At 40.1% G+C, this 13,350-nt stretch overlaps 1 protein-coding gene across 1 annotated transcript in view; it reads left to right on the forward strand.

Moving 5' to 3' along the window:
* Positions 1-13,350, forward strand: part of UQCC1 (ubiquinol-cytochrome c reductase complex assembly factor 1) — a 48,470-nt gene that overhangs the window by 15,462 nt on the left and 19,658 nt on the right. Inside the window, exons 6-7 of the mRNA XM_075517557.1 lie at positions 2,857-2,914; positions 9,460-9,568. Coding sequence (XP_075373672.1) covers positions 2,857-2,914; positions 9,460-9,568 — 167 coding nt within the window. The remainder of the gene's footprint in view (positions 1-2,856; positions 2,915-9,459; positions 9,569-13,350) is intronic.

Genomic DNA, 13,350 nt, shown 5'->3' on the forward strand with positions numbered 1-13,350 from the left:
TGTTGTCTCTTTGTTTTGTGATCATCCATGCACAAAACTTTGGGAACTCTGCTTTAGAGCCTACATCCCAAATGTCTGTACTGTGCTGGTTATATGAGAAGTGGAGCTGTTTTAGGACTTCAGCTGTTTCTTGTTTAAAGGAGAACAGAGAAGTAGTAGAGGAAATAGCAAGATTAAGTGGTGCCAGGCTTTCTGTGCACAAAGTTTGCAGAGCTTGGGTAGTTCTGACAAAATGAAGGAGGTAGCCACCTGTAAGGAGAGTGTTTCATGCCTAGCCTTACACTTGAAAGGTCAGAACAGCTTTTAGGACCAGGTAGGTGATACTGAGAGCTGAGCTGAAGTTTGTCTGATGAACATGGAGTGTAGGGTTACCTTGAATTCATCTTGAACTGTTAATACTGTTAATTGCTCCCCTGTCATGCAGCTGCAGTACTAAAGAGCTGGCCCTATCAAAACAGCCTTTCAGATGGCTCATAGTGGGGCTACCCAGCAGCTCGAAAGGGCTGGAGTTTACCTGCAGGACTCTGGATTCTGTCTGTCTTAGCCCATCAGGTGCCTTATAGGCACTTGCTGCTCTCTGTCACGCTCAGGGGAACCCTGACATAGTGCCCCTGGCTTTTTTCAGGATGTGGGGATAGTATCCCATTGCGTCCTTCCTAAAATTGTGGTAGTGGCAAAGATGATCTATCATGAAAGAAAGGCCACGTTCAAGTTTTGCATCCCTTACCTGGTGAATTTTAAGTGCAGAATATGACTGGAGGAAGAGGTATGTCCTCATAATCCTGAGCATCCATATGTCTTATCGTATGCGGACACATGAACAGGATGTGTTCTGTGGACAGAATAGATTTATTCCCCAGCTGATAATAATCACAGTAATTTCATATGTAGCTTTACCATCAGACATTTTTTCTGTATCTAACTGTATTCTGACAGGAATAATTTTCTGTTTAATTGTAGGTTGGATCTTTCTCCCCAGTTCGTTTCCCAGAATAAGGTGTTCCAAGCCCCCAAATTTTAGAATTGAGTTCTTTCTAAAAAGCTGATTTCTGAGGGCAAGCTTGTTGCTTTAAAGGAGTCATCCCTCCTTTAAATTTATGATGTAGACAGTCCTAATATAGGAGTTAAAAAATGAATTATAAAAATAGAAGTACAACACTTGGAAAGTTAGAGAAAAAATTCTTCCCTCCTAGGTACTGAGTAGGTCCTTAAAAACTTTCTGTATTTCCAGTAGTAGAGGTGTGACCTTTGCTTTCCACTGAAGAGTGATTGGTGTGGTGGGAGACTGGTACATGGTAACTTCTACTTCAGAAACCTCTGTCTGTTGAACTAAGTGTTTTACTCTGAATCTTGCCCGTGGAACCTTCATTTAATGAAGTGGTTTGATTAATGCAAGCATTGTGTACTCTTGCCCTGATTAGAGATGCCTTGGCATGCCTTTAGGTCAAAGTAGTAATTTCTAGGCACATGAACTGTTTCTAATAGGAATGAGAGAGCCAAAAGGGGAGAAGGGTGAGGGAAACTTGTGTTTAATGTCCAAACATAGACCGTTAGTGTATTAGTATAAAGAGTATGTTTATGTCTTAGAGGTGGCATAGGTAATGTATATGGGCACTGATGCTGAAGCTTGCCACCTCCTAGGCACTGATGGAGTCATCTCTCCGAGGAGGGAGGAATAGTGATGGCTTGCTTGGTTCTTCTGGTGGTTGCCTGACCATAGTCGGCATATAAAAAGAAAGAGGCTGTGAAGAGTATTGCTTCATGATCCAGGTGAATCTCCTTGGTAATACTTGACAGCCGAGAAGTATAGGAGTCGGGAAGGAATATATTCAACACAGAAAAGATAAGGTTGACTTCCTTGGGGCACATCTGACTGGAGAGTCCATTTCTGAATACTATCTGGCCTTCTTACAGCTAGGTTTGAACAGTCCAGAAGACAAGACCACGTGCTGGCTAGGCAAAGGTGACTGTGTCAGATCCTTCGCGTTAGGTACTCCTCGTAAAAACTTCTCCAGGAAACAGATGTAGAGGTGGCTTCCTAGGAGGAAGGTTTAAGATTGACAGGAACTAAAGGACTTAATGTGCACATAACCCATAGGTCCATGCTTTTCAAGCATGAGGAAGAGGAATATGGTTTCTGTGCCACATAGTCTAAATCTCCAGCCTTGCATCCTAACAGCATGTGCAGATCCATAGCGTGAACATGCATGTGGACAAACCATCCCTGGGAAACCCAGTGGCTATTGGAGTAGAGCTAAATCTAGAAACAGAAATTGTTTCTAGGGTTGGTTGGTGGTTTTAATCCTAATGTAGAATGGCTAGAGGCAGGGTACCCTCAGAGTGCTGTGGGTTGTACAGCCGTGTAGTAAATCAGAACAGCAGAGTCAGAGCAAAGACCCAGCTAGCACAGTATTCTGTCCCTGGCAGGAGGCAACAGCACATATTAAAGGAAGAGTGTAAGAATGGAGCAAAGCATCTGTTGATACTTCCCTGTTACTCTCTACTGCTTTGGGATATCCTGAACTAGAAGCCACATGTTTGTCTAATTCTCCATTTTGGATTCCCTCTCCCCCCCTCCCCCTAAGGTGTTATCTAAGTGAGTTCAAACACATGAAATCTTTCGGAATCTACAGGGTCCTGTGGCTGCATGTTTAAGCACAAGTGTGACAGTAAATTATGGTTTTTTTCTGATATGTATGTACTGTTTAGGGCCAGAAATTAAATTACTAAAATGTATTTAGATTTTGGTGTAGTGATTTCTGTTAGGCGCAAAACATGATGAAATTCACATTAATATTTAGTTTTGGTTTTGTGTTTTTTTTTCTTTTTCTTTTTTTCCCCCCTCCTCTCATCAAGGGTGCCAAATGCCTGATACTTTGAATTCATGGTTTCTAGTAGCCCAGCTTCATGTCTGGTAAGTGAAAAATAAAATAGTAATATAACTATTTTCAGGAAATAGTGATATGTATTTTAATGTGAGAAAAAGTAGGCTCCATGGTTATTGATAATAGTGGTTATATTCAATTTACTAATTACTGAATTTTAGCAGTTTTCTATTAAAGCACAAAAAGTCCCATAGAGAAGCTAACATCTTCTACATCTCTGAATTCCTCAGTAGTGGAATGATCTTTACCATGAGTTTTCTAAAAGCCTTGCTCAGCCTATGTGGAAAAATCTTACTTGGGTGTTTTAGGAAAAGTTTAAATTTATGTAAAAGTGGTTTAAATTGGGAGAATTTGTGGTGATTGAAGTTGCTGCTTGTCAGAAGCATTTAACAAATTATAGCATTGGCATTTATTCTTGCACCTCTGAAACGTACGTGCAGGTTGGTGAATGCCAGCTTGGCTGCACGTAAAAATATTTAACACCTTAAACATTAAGTTTTTTCCTTTTTTCATTTGTGAAAATAGTAGCCAAAAAAATCAGGTTTTCATCTAGCATTACATACTTGTAAAGGTCAGAGGGATGCACAAGGGAGTACAGTAATTTTTGTTAAGTGCCAGATCTTTCAGGAAACTGAAGTCCATAGACTTAGGTTCAGCTATCCAAAGGCTGAAAGGAAGTTTGTACTGAAATAGCTGCACTTAAGCATAGGCCCCTTATTTCCTTGCCTCCTTTTTTTCCCCTTCACTCCTTTTAATTTCCTGTCTCCTCAATATATTGAAAGATGGGGCAGCTCATTTCACTACAGAATGAATAAATTAGCAGAACCATTGAAATTATAATCAGTTAATGAAATCAGTGGAATCAAGTAAGAAAGACCCTTGAGATTTGCAGTTTATTTATTTCTTACTGTTCCCTGTGGAAAAAAGGCTTTAACAATTGATAAGCTAATCATTCGTATCAATATTTGGAACACTACTGCAATAAATATTTGAAACCAAACTGTTTGTATCTGGGGAAAAACAAAAAGGGGTAGCATGAATCTGCAAAGAACACACTTTTTTTCACATCATCTTGATTTGGCATTGACAGGAAAATGCACCCTGTGATACACAGCAGCAAATTCAAGATACATAATCTTCTTTCATGACAGGCATAAAAATAAACAAGGGGACTATGATAGAGATGAAACTAGTATGGGATAGACACAAATATTCTTAGATCAAAGCTACATTGGAGAAGGCCAAGAGTTGCTACACTTTGAGCCGGTGATGTTAAGGAGACATTTAATGAGGGAAATTGAAGTACTCTTACATTTAAGATACGGTGGAGAGGTTGACAGCAATATACTACACAAGCGGGAAGGAACCAAATCCCTCTACTTCGTATGACAGCAATGGAAATTCAGGTGTGGAGGTTAGCACTAAAGGTTAATTTTTCCAAGGTTTATGTGCCTGGCTCCTCCGTGTTCCTGGCAGCTTGACCTAAGGAGTGCTGTCATTCTGGACCACAAATGAGAGATCCAGTTTGATATTCCAGGATACAGAGAAGCCCTGCTCACTACCTGGGTCATTGGGAAATGCTGCAGGCTTTCCTTGTGATTAGCTCAGTGACCAGGATCCTGTCATGACATGATTTTGCTTTCACAGTCAGGTTTATTGCTATGTTCTCTGTGATTCTCCTTTCTTTAATCAGTTTGATCTCAGTAAAGTGGGAGCAGCATATTATTGATTCTGCTAGCTCTGGCAAGGTCAAGGACATCCTACCCCTGTCTGAAGGCTCCAATACCTCTGTCTTTCCTGCTGGACCTTTTGCCTCAGAGGCTAGAAACCTTCCTGATCTGGTGGCCAACGACCTGACCATGTAGATTCTGATCACCATCTGTTAAAGCGTTCCTGTTCCACTTGGCAATGCAGTCTAGATCACTTTCTGGTGTACTTCTTCCCTCTTCTTCAGAGTTTTAGTTTCAACTGATTTAGAGTGTCTTCTGGAGCTGGAGAAGATGAGAATTTTTCCTAGTTTGGTAAACCCCGCCTCCTTTTTGGCTGTTGTCATTGCCCATCATGTTCTAGTCAACTGTTTCTGTGCTTTTTGCATCCCACCTTTTATAGACTTAAGGTGCTTGTCAGAGCATATGTTCTTGTGTTACAGATTCTGGTCTGTAACAGATTCTGAATCTCTGGCTCTTATTCTTCTTGTCTGTGAATAGAGTTTTTCTACTTACCTCCAGTCAGAAAGGGGGGAAATTCAGGCTCTTGTGTTTAGCCTCTGCTTTTGCTAACTTCTTTCAAGATAGTGTTCCTTTAGGTACACTCCAGTGCCTTCCAATGCAGTGCTAAAATTATACTTTAGAAAATCAACCTATCAATATTCTTTCCTGAATATCATGTTTTTATAGGCCGTTTCTGTTACTTCACATCTTTGATGTCAGGAGGACTCTTTCTTTATGTTTAGAAGTCCACACCTTTTAGAAAATCTCAAGCTGTTCATCTCCACTGCTGGGTTTGCCTTTTCCCATGCAGTGGCAGTCTAAGTGGAGTATTGGCTGTGTCCAGAGCTGTTATGAAACTGCCAAAGAGATGACTTTGACCATATTAAGAAATGTCGCAGTGCAGGATGTATCATGTAGATACCTAGAGCTCCCTTCATATTTTCACCACACCAAGTATGGTGACATCTCTAAAATATTTTGGTCGAAAATAGAGTGGTGCTACAATTCCTGTTCTGAAAAAGTCAAAGATCTGTTGCAAGAATTCATCTGAGCATTGTTTTTCATAAGGAAATCTGCACTTGAGGAGGTGTTGATCAGTCTGAGAGAGTCCAGAGGAGAACAAGAACCACCAAGTATGTTGAAAACAGTTCCTGGAGGAAAAGATTTCTCAAATTTGCAGAGAAGACTGAGGATACCATACCATTTTGCAAAGTGCTGCTTTAGAAGAAAGGGAATAAACTCTCTGTGTTTCATGGTAGAGGGGGCAGGGAGAAAGGGTTTTAAATTACATCAGAGGAGTCTTGCTTGAGAGAGGTTTTCAGAACAAGTTTATGTGGAATGTCTTAGGCATTTAGTTGATCCTGCTTTAACATGAGGGAATGGGCTACATGGCCTAAGCAAAGGCACCAAGGGAGAGGAAGACCGCACAGCCAGGCTCGGTTCTGTTAGCTTGTGCCCCAGCAAAGACTTGTACATGGCTGTAAATACAGTACTTCGTGAACTTGCTAGGCAGGGGCACAGGGTAACATACAAATTAGGAAGAGTTCAGAATTCTGCTCGTTACCATTATTCATAGAAGTGTATGTCACAACATATAGCTGATGACAAAGTCGATTCAGGAGCTTCCTTCTCCTGTCCCCCAAGTTGCTGGCCATTCGTGAATGGGTTAAAGAGAATAAAGCCTTCCAAAATTGCTGTTGATACTTGTGTTGTTAAGCCAGAGTAATTTCTCTGAACAAGTATAACATAGCCCCAGAAATAGTTGCTCTGGAGCCGCTGAGGCGGCAGGAATGAGTGGCCAGGTGCAGGGGATAGCAGGAAGCTCTGAGCGGGTTTTGCCCTTAGAAGTATAATGTGTCATCACACCTTGGTTGCATGGCACTGAGCCACCTCACAACAGTTGACAGGGTGGTGTCGACTACCGCTGCTGCTGTTTAAGCCAGTCTCTTGGCACTATGGGAATACCGACAGAAGCAGTTGTAGCTGAGGCTGTTGTGGGGTGGCTACTGCTACATCTCATCGAAGATGAGTCGAGTTATAGGTGCTCCTGTTCCTTTTCAGACATCCTTTTGTATAATTTTCTTCTAACATAATCTCTCTGCATAACTTAAATACAGCATAAATTATCCAACCCAACCAGTGTCAGGTAGACAGCTTTCTAAAGATAGTTTGGAATAATTTTGCTTTCATGGTTTGACGAAGATGAGTCAGTATTTGACTAAACTACAGAACAGATTCTGTAGCGAAACGATAAAATGTTTCACACTATGTTGATCTAGTTAGAAAGTTTATAGTCTTTAAAGAGTCTGTGTCTTTTAAACCTCAGATGGCAGGTGTAGTAACAAACTACCGAATTTTCAAATAAACTGCAAAATTCCATGATCTCACTCGTGGTGCTGCAGAACAGCTCTGTGACAGCACTATGCATCCAAACACAGAGCTGCCTTTTAGGCTTCGTGGGTAGCAGGCTTTACTCTGAACACCACTCCCGTCCTGCTCATCAGTGACCAATTGTTAGCTGTTGGTCTGTGCACTGCTCTCTCCTCCTGCTTCACCACCACTGAAGGCAGACTGGATAGGAACCAGTATTTATGCTCGGGAGGAGATTTCCTTGCCAAGCCACTCTTACCTTCCCCCCCCCCCCCCCCCCCAGCTTGCGTATTCAGCAAGAGAAGTATAAAAATGCTTTTCTTAGCCCAAAATTAGTCTTTTAAACTGAGTCTTTTTGACTTGTTAAGAGTGGGTAAGAATTTGGGATACAGTGACTCTTACTAATTAACTTTTTCAGACAGCTCAATTACGTAAATGCATAAGAGGAACAAAGGCTTTGAAACTGATGGAAGTAAGGCACAAAAGTTTTAAGCTCTTTGTGCATTTGTTTTGTGGCAGGACTGGTAAGTGGACAGCTGTTCTCCGAGTTCTGGACCACCGTTTTAGCAGAAAGCTTTGTCATCTTTCTGTGAGCGAGATGAGGATTCATTTCTTGATACTGTCTTAATTGCATTTGTTCGCTGTGACAGTGGTGCTGTTGGACAGATACCAAGTTGTCACTGCCACAGTATAAACCTTGGGAATCCTTACACAGCTCTGTTTCCTGAGACAGAGATTGCCACAGTCTTCCCAATGTTCCCTTTGCTGACTGCTGCCCTTCGCCTTCTCTGCCCACCCTCTACCCAGATTCTCTCAGTCGCTCCACCCTTTGATCACTGGTCTGCTTGTCATGCCTCAGTCCCTCTCTCCAGTCTTCTGACCTCATTCCACCTGGCTTATGTTGGAGCTTGAACTGTCTCTAATACGGCCGGTGTCACTTTCAGAAGCTCTCCATCTAGAAATCAGATTCTGATCCATGGGCTTCTCTTCCTTTGATTTTGGTGTCTCAGTTGAATGGCCCTTGTATGAGACTTAAATATATGGTTCTAATCAGAAAAAAGAATATAGAACTAATGCAGTTTTTGTTACCTTCAGTTTGTTTTGTCTCTGTGACTCATCGCTGGCAATAAGTTTTGCTTCCTTTGCAGGTTAAAAAATATCTTTCCTTTACTAATCAGTAGACAAGATAGAATCCATCATGAAGATTGGCATCTGTCCTTTTACAGGTCAGCTCAACAGACGAGCTTCAAATGTTTATGATTCTCCCTGTTGAGCTGGCATTCACAGATCACCAAATACTTTTAATGCCTGTAGGGAGGCACAGATCTTACATCCACTGAAGAAATGAACAGATAAAAATTATCATTTTTACCTCTTAACTCTTGTGGCACATTCACTGTTGTTAGTATGCAACTGCTTCAAAGTGGCCTCCGGCAGCTCTGCTCTGTTGCTTTTACATAAGCTGTGAGAAGAATTTCCTGTGAGCAGTTTCCCACCTGTAGCATGTCTCTATGCAAAGCAGTCAGTTCTTTCAGCTCCAGTGTTTGAGCATCACCTCATCTGCAGTAACTCACTCAGTCCTGGACAGGCACTTCTGACTCGTAACACAGGAGCAGAGCTGATTAGCGAGGCAGGGAGGGTGGGACTGGTGATGGGACTGGTCTCTTAGCTTAGTGAGCGATTAGCCTGTATTTCAGTTCATGCCGTTTACAGATGTTGTAAAAGAGGCAAAATAAAATTTTTTTTCTGATGATTTATTTTTTAGGCAGAACAGCGCAATGAAGTTCAAGTGGCTTTAATGCTTTAAAAAAAAAGTAAAACAACTCAACCTGTTATCCTCATTAAGATCCCACAATGCTCTTACAAACTTGTGAGTTCTTCTAGCATGTACTGCGTGTAGGGGTTTTGCCAAGTGGTTGGACATGTATTCAAAGACCCCTGTAGTTGAAATAATTTAGGACATTGCTAATGTGAATTTGGCTGAAGTCTGTAACTTGCTTAAGCTTTCACAGCCTGCCTAGTTCGGACTCTTACAGCACTTTAGTATACCAAGCTGAACTGCAGCTGGCTTGTGGCCTAGGATTAGAAAGACATTTGTTCCTGCTCCAAGGGGTGATATGTTCTTAAGGCTGAGGAATTTAGGTTGCAGTACTGTTTAACTAGATTACAGTACTGTCAGCCAGAATAGAGTCCACTGTCACTCTTCCATAGCTGGATTGGCCAAAATCCAGCAGATACAGCTCTTGAGTACAGAATAGAACAGTTTGTGGTAGTTTATTTAAAAAAAAAAAAAAAAAAAAAAAAAACAAACAAAAAAACAACAACAAAACCAAAAAAACTTTATATGTGTTTTTTTTTCCTGATCACAAAAATGCATACTGTAAGTATCTTACAGTACTTACTGCACATCTTAAATGAGCTGAAATATATTTAATTTACTCTTTACATTTGAAGAAAAACTCAAAGCTATGAACTTGGTGTTTATGTTCTTGCAGGATGTGTCTGGTACGAATGAAGCAGGAGGGTCGCACAGGAAAATACATGTGTCGCTATATAGTTCACTGCATGTGGGAGGATGTTGAACAGCGTGGTAAGGTGATGGGGGTAAGTCATCTTTGGTGTTGATAATCTTGATGATTCACATCTTTCAATGCTTTTGTAACTTTGCATATCTTAGAAGAATGCCTAAGAATCAACCTGCAGCTGCTTGTTTATTTCTTTATTAGCTTAAGCTGGTATATGTAGCCCTTACTCCTGACCATTCATTCCTGCAGCTGTACTGCCTGTTGTATTGAGCTACTGACCTTGTTTCTGAAACTGCACCACGGCCTGGGTGAAGATACTGATTTGTCTGAAAGTAATTAATTTTCCACGTGGTTTGCCATGTGATTGCAGAAATGGATGTTGCTATAACAAAATGGGTGTTTGTGGATAGGAATAAGCGGCTGAGGTAGGGAGAAACATGACTGGTGCCAAATGTATAACCACAACTTAAGTAATTCCAGCAGAGCTTTGAGTTTTCTCTGTATCTAGGATGGTGAGTAAAAGGAAAGTTAAGGGACAAGGTTTTTTTGTTAAGTTCCTGTACATGACTATAACTAGTCATTAGTTTATTTTTCATTTTGGATTCTTAGTATACCTAGTCTTTATCACAAAAGAAACGTTGTAAGGAGAGAGTAGCTCCAAGGATAGTTCATTTGCAAGTTTGAAGGAAGAACAAGGTTGGATCTTTTTGACCTGTTCTGAGGAGGGTTATGCTAATTAGTTGTAATGGTCATTTCTGGCCTTAAAGTCTGTAAGTGCATTTCTCCAGCCTTGTGTTGGTGATAGTCTTCAGAGAAGGCAGTGCAGAAGCAGTGGAAGTAGGAGGTAGTTTTCATAACCCCAGTAATCACAGTGGTGACAGGAGACCTGATACAGTTGAGGATGCTTATGTTCAGGGCACTTTTAGTGGGAGAACAGGGCTGGGAAAGATCTCCTGTGTTGTGGAAAAAGAAAGGAATTGTTCAATGATTAAATAGAGGTTTGTCTGTGATTAAAATAAATTAGACTGTTAGAGAAGTGACAGTTTTCGTACAGCAATAATGGCATATTGTCAAGTCTTAGTTGCAGCCAAGTAATCAAGGGAGAGGCTGGTAGGGTATTCCTATTGGTGACAAGGGAATTAACCAGTGGATTTGGTATGTGATCACATTAGTAATTCAAGAAGTTTCTCTCTGGTCTTTCATTTTGTATGTGGTTTCACAAAGTGTTGATTCTGGTGTAACTTCAGTTATTACGTCAGCAATGGCTTTTTTTTTTTTCCTAGTTGTTGGGAATTTTGTAGCTTTGCTATGTTACATCTTGCTTTTTAAAGACAAGTCATCCTCTTAATCTTCTTTTGGATTAAATCTAAATTCGGGCATCTTAGAATTTCTTGCTACATTAATGGGTTTACATAAATTCCAGTATGGGAATCTCCACTTTCCTGGTCAGATGCCATAAGGCAGTGTGAGTGAGCCTAGACAAATGAGATGATAGTACCAGAGAAAAAAAGATTGAATGAAATAGCTTATGTGTTTTTATCCTTATCCAATGCCTTCCATGTCATATCAGTGGTTGATTCTGCTTTCTGTAGGAACTGGAGAGAGCTCAGATCTTTGTTCCATGTGTAGATTTAAGGCTGCTCTTCTTGAAAAGCTAAAAAAACACCCAAACCAAAACCCAGCCAAACACCCCACATTCCAAAGCCCTCCAAAATCTTCAGGGATCTTTTGATTCCATCTGTGCACAGAGAGAATGCTGCTTTGGAACAGAAAATTATTTCTCTGTTCCTTTTGACCCCGATTTTGCCTTATATGAACTAACCTCAAATGCCATCTTGTAGTTTTCCTTGCAGGATTTGAAGCAGCAGCAAATAGCAAAGAGAAGCAAAGCTAGCTATTTGCTACCCTTACAACCATGCAGAACTCAAAAAGTGAAGCATGGTGTAAGGTAGACCTGTATCGAGATTTTTTTCAGTAAATTTTAAGGGGAAAAAAAGATAGTGCTTACAGTCAGTTCTTTGTAAAGGGAAGCACAGGGTTTCCGTTTCTGCAAACTGAACTATTCCATTGCTCCCCCAAATTCCCCAAAGTGTAAAAAAAACCCACCAGTGTCCTTATGTTTTCATCCAATCTGGAGCCTCAAATGTTAATACATGCATATTATAAGGGTATGGTTGCTGTATGATGCAACTGTAAGGAGACCTTAAGTTGTTTGAATGCCATTCATTCTCTGCCTTGGCGGGTTAGGCATCTTTTCAGTTTATCCTTGAATTTAAATTTCGCAATCTTTGTTTGCAATAATGATCATGCAATGTAATAATGAGCATGCTTAGTTTGCAATAATATGATTCCTATAATATAGTTTTGACTGTAACCTAGTGTTAACGTAGCTTTCATGTGGCAATAGCTGATGCTTAAAGAAAGTATGTACACATTTAAAGGCTTGATCTCAAAAACAGTTACATCTGTGTGTATATTTAATATAGTTTAGCTGCACAGAGGCCCATTGATTTTAATGAGACTCCTTGTGAGAGAACGTGAACTCTTGAGGTAACAGCTAACTAGACCAGACACTAAGGGTGTGTAGGAAAGCATAATGATTGTAAACTTGGAAATTAGGACTCTTCTCTTCCCCATAGTGTTTGTGAAGGCATAGGGCTTTCATAATCTTTTAGTGATTTTTTTTTTTTCCCCCATCTTTTAATTATTTCTAATCTTTCAGTCATTATTTTGTCAAGATGAATGAACTCTTCTGGTAGTATTTATTGTATGTTAGATGAAAATAATTTATGCATTGATGTTTGAAGAGGTTAGCTGTTCCCTTGCTCCTTATCGTTGCTTTATTTTCCTTTCTCGGTGCTAGTGATCCTAGCTTGATATACCACTTCACCCATGGGCCTGCATGGGCAGTTCCTGTTTCTTCCATGCTTGTTCACTCTTCTTCACTTGGTTTCCTCCCCTTCACATAGATGTGCCCTGATTGAACTCTTTCTCACATCTCAGCTTTAGCAATTGCAAGGAGTTTTAAGTGATTAATAAGTAAAGGGCAGTTACCCTAGGTGTTAGGTTCTACTTATTAATTTTGGTGTATTTATCCCTAATGGTTCTTTTAAACTGAAGCTGAGGTAATGACAAAGGGTTTGTGATCTGATTGAGGAATATGTGTAAGAGCTATTTATTTTCAAGTACTTTAGTCCTGCAATCAGTATATATTCTACCTCCAAAAGAAGATAGTTAAATATATCAAGATTAGAATAGTAGATAAAAAGAAGATGACATTAATGTTCCTCTGTTGATGCTTTCAAATTTCAGAATTTGAGCCTTTCTCAGAAGTAAGTTAAACGAAAAGAAACTTTACTGAATACTTTTAGGGCACTAAGTTATCATCTGCATAGCTCCTAGAAGGTTAGGCAATTCCATTCCCTGCCTTTTCTCTCATGCAGGGTATCAAAGGTCAATATTTAACTCCAATTGGTACATTCCTGTTTTGTGGTATAAGTGACAGAGCACCTGTATGAAATTGCCAGTTGGATGCAATTAGTTAAACTTGTTGACAGACAAAGCTGCAGTTCTTCAACTCGTTTCCATATCTAGCAACAATTCCAACACTTGATGCAGAAAATGGATACTATATTCCTGAATTGATATTGATGGTTTATTAAAATATGCCATCTGCTCTTAAATATACAAGTTCATTGGAGCCGAAAGTGATAGAATGTAAGGCATTTTAACTACTAATTTACATCAGCGCCAACTCCAAATGGAGTTTGTATTATTTCAAAACCTGGTTGTTAAAATTGCTGAGATCTAAATCTCAGCTAGAAAGTTTTGGGACCTGTTAGCCTGAGCTCCTTCAGCACT

This window comes from Mycteria americana, chromosome 14 (assembly GCF_035582795.1).
Source record: "Mycteria americana isolate JAX WOST 10 ecotype Jacksonville Zoo and Gardens chromosome 14, USCA_MyAme_1.0, whole genome shotgun sequence".
NCBI classification, from domain to species: Eukaryota; Metazoa; Chordata; class Aves; order Ciconiiformes; family Ciconiidae; genus Mycteria; species Mycteria americana.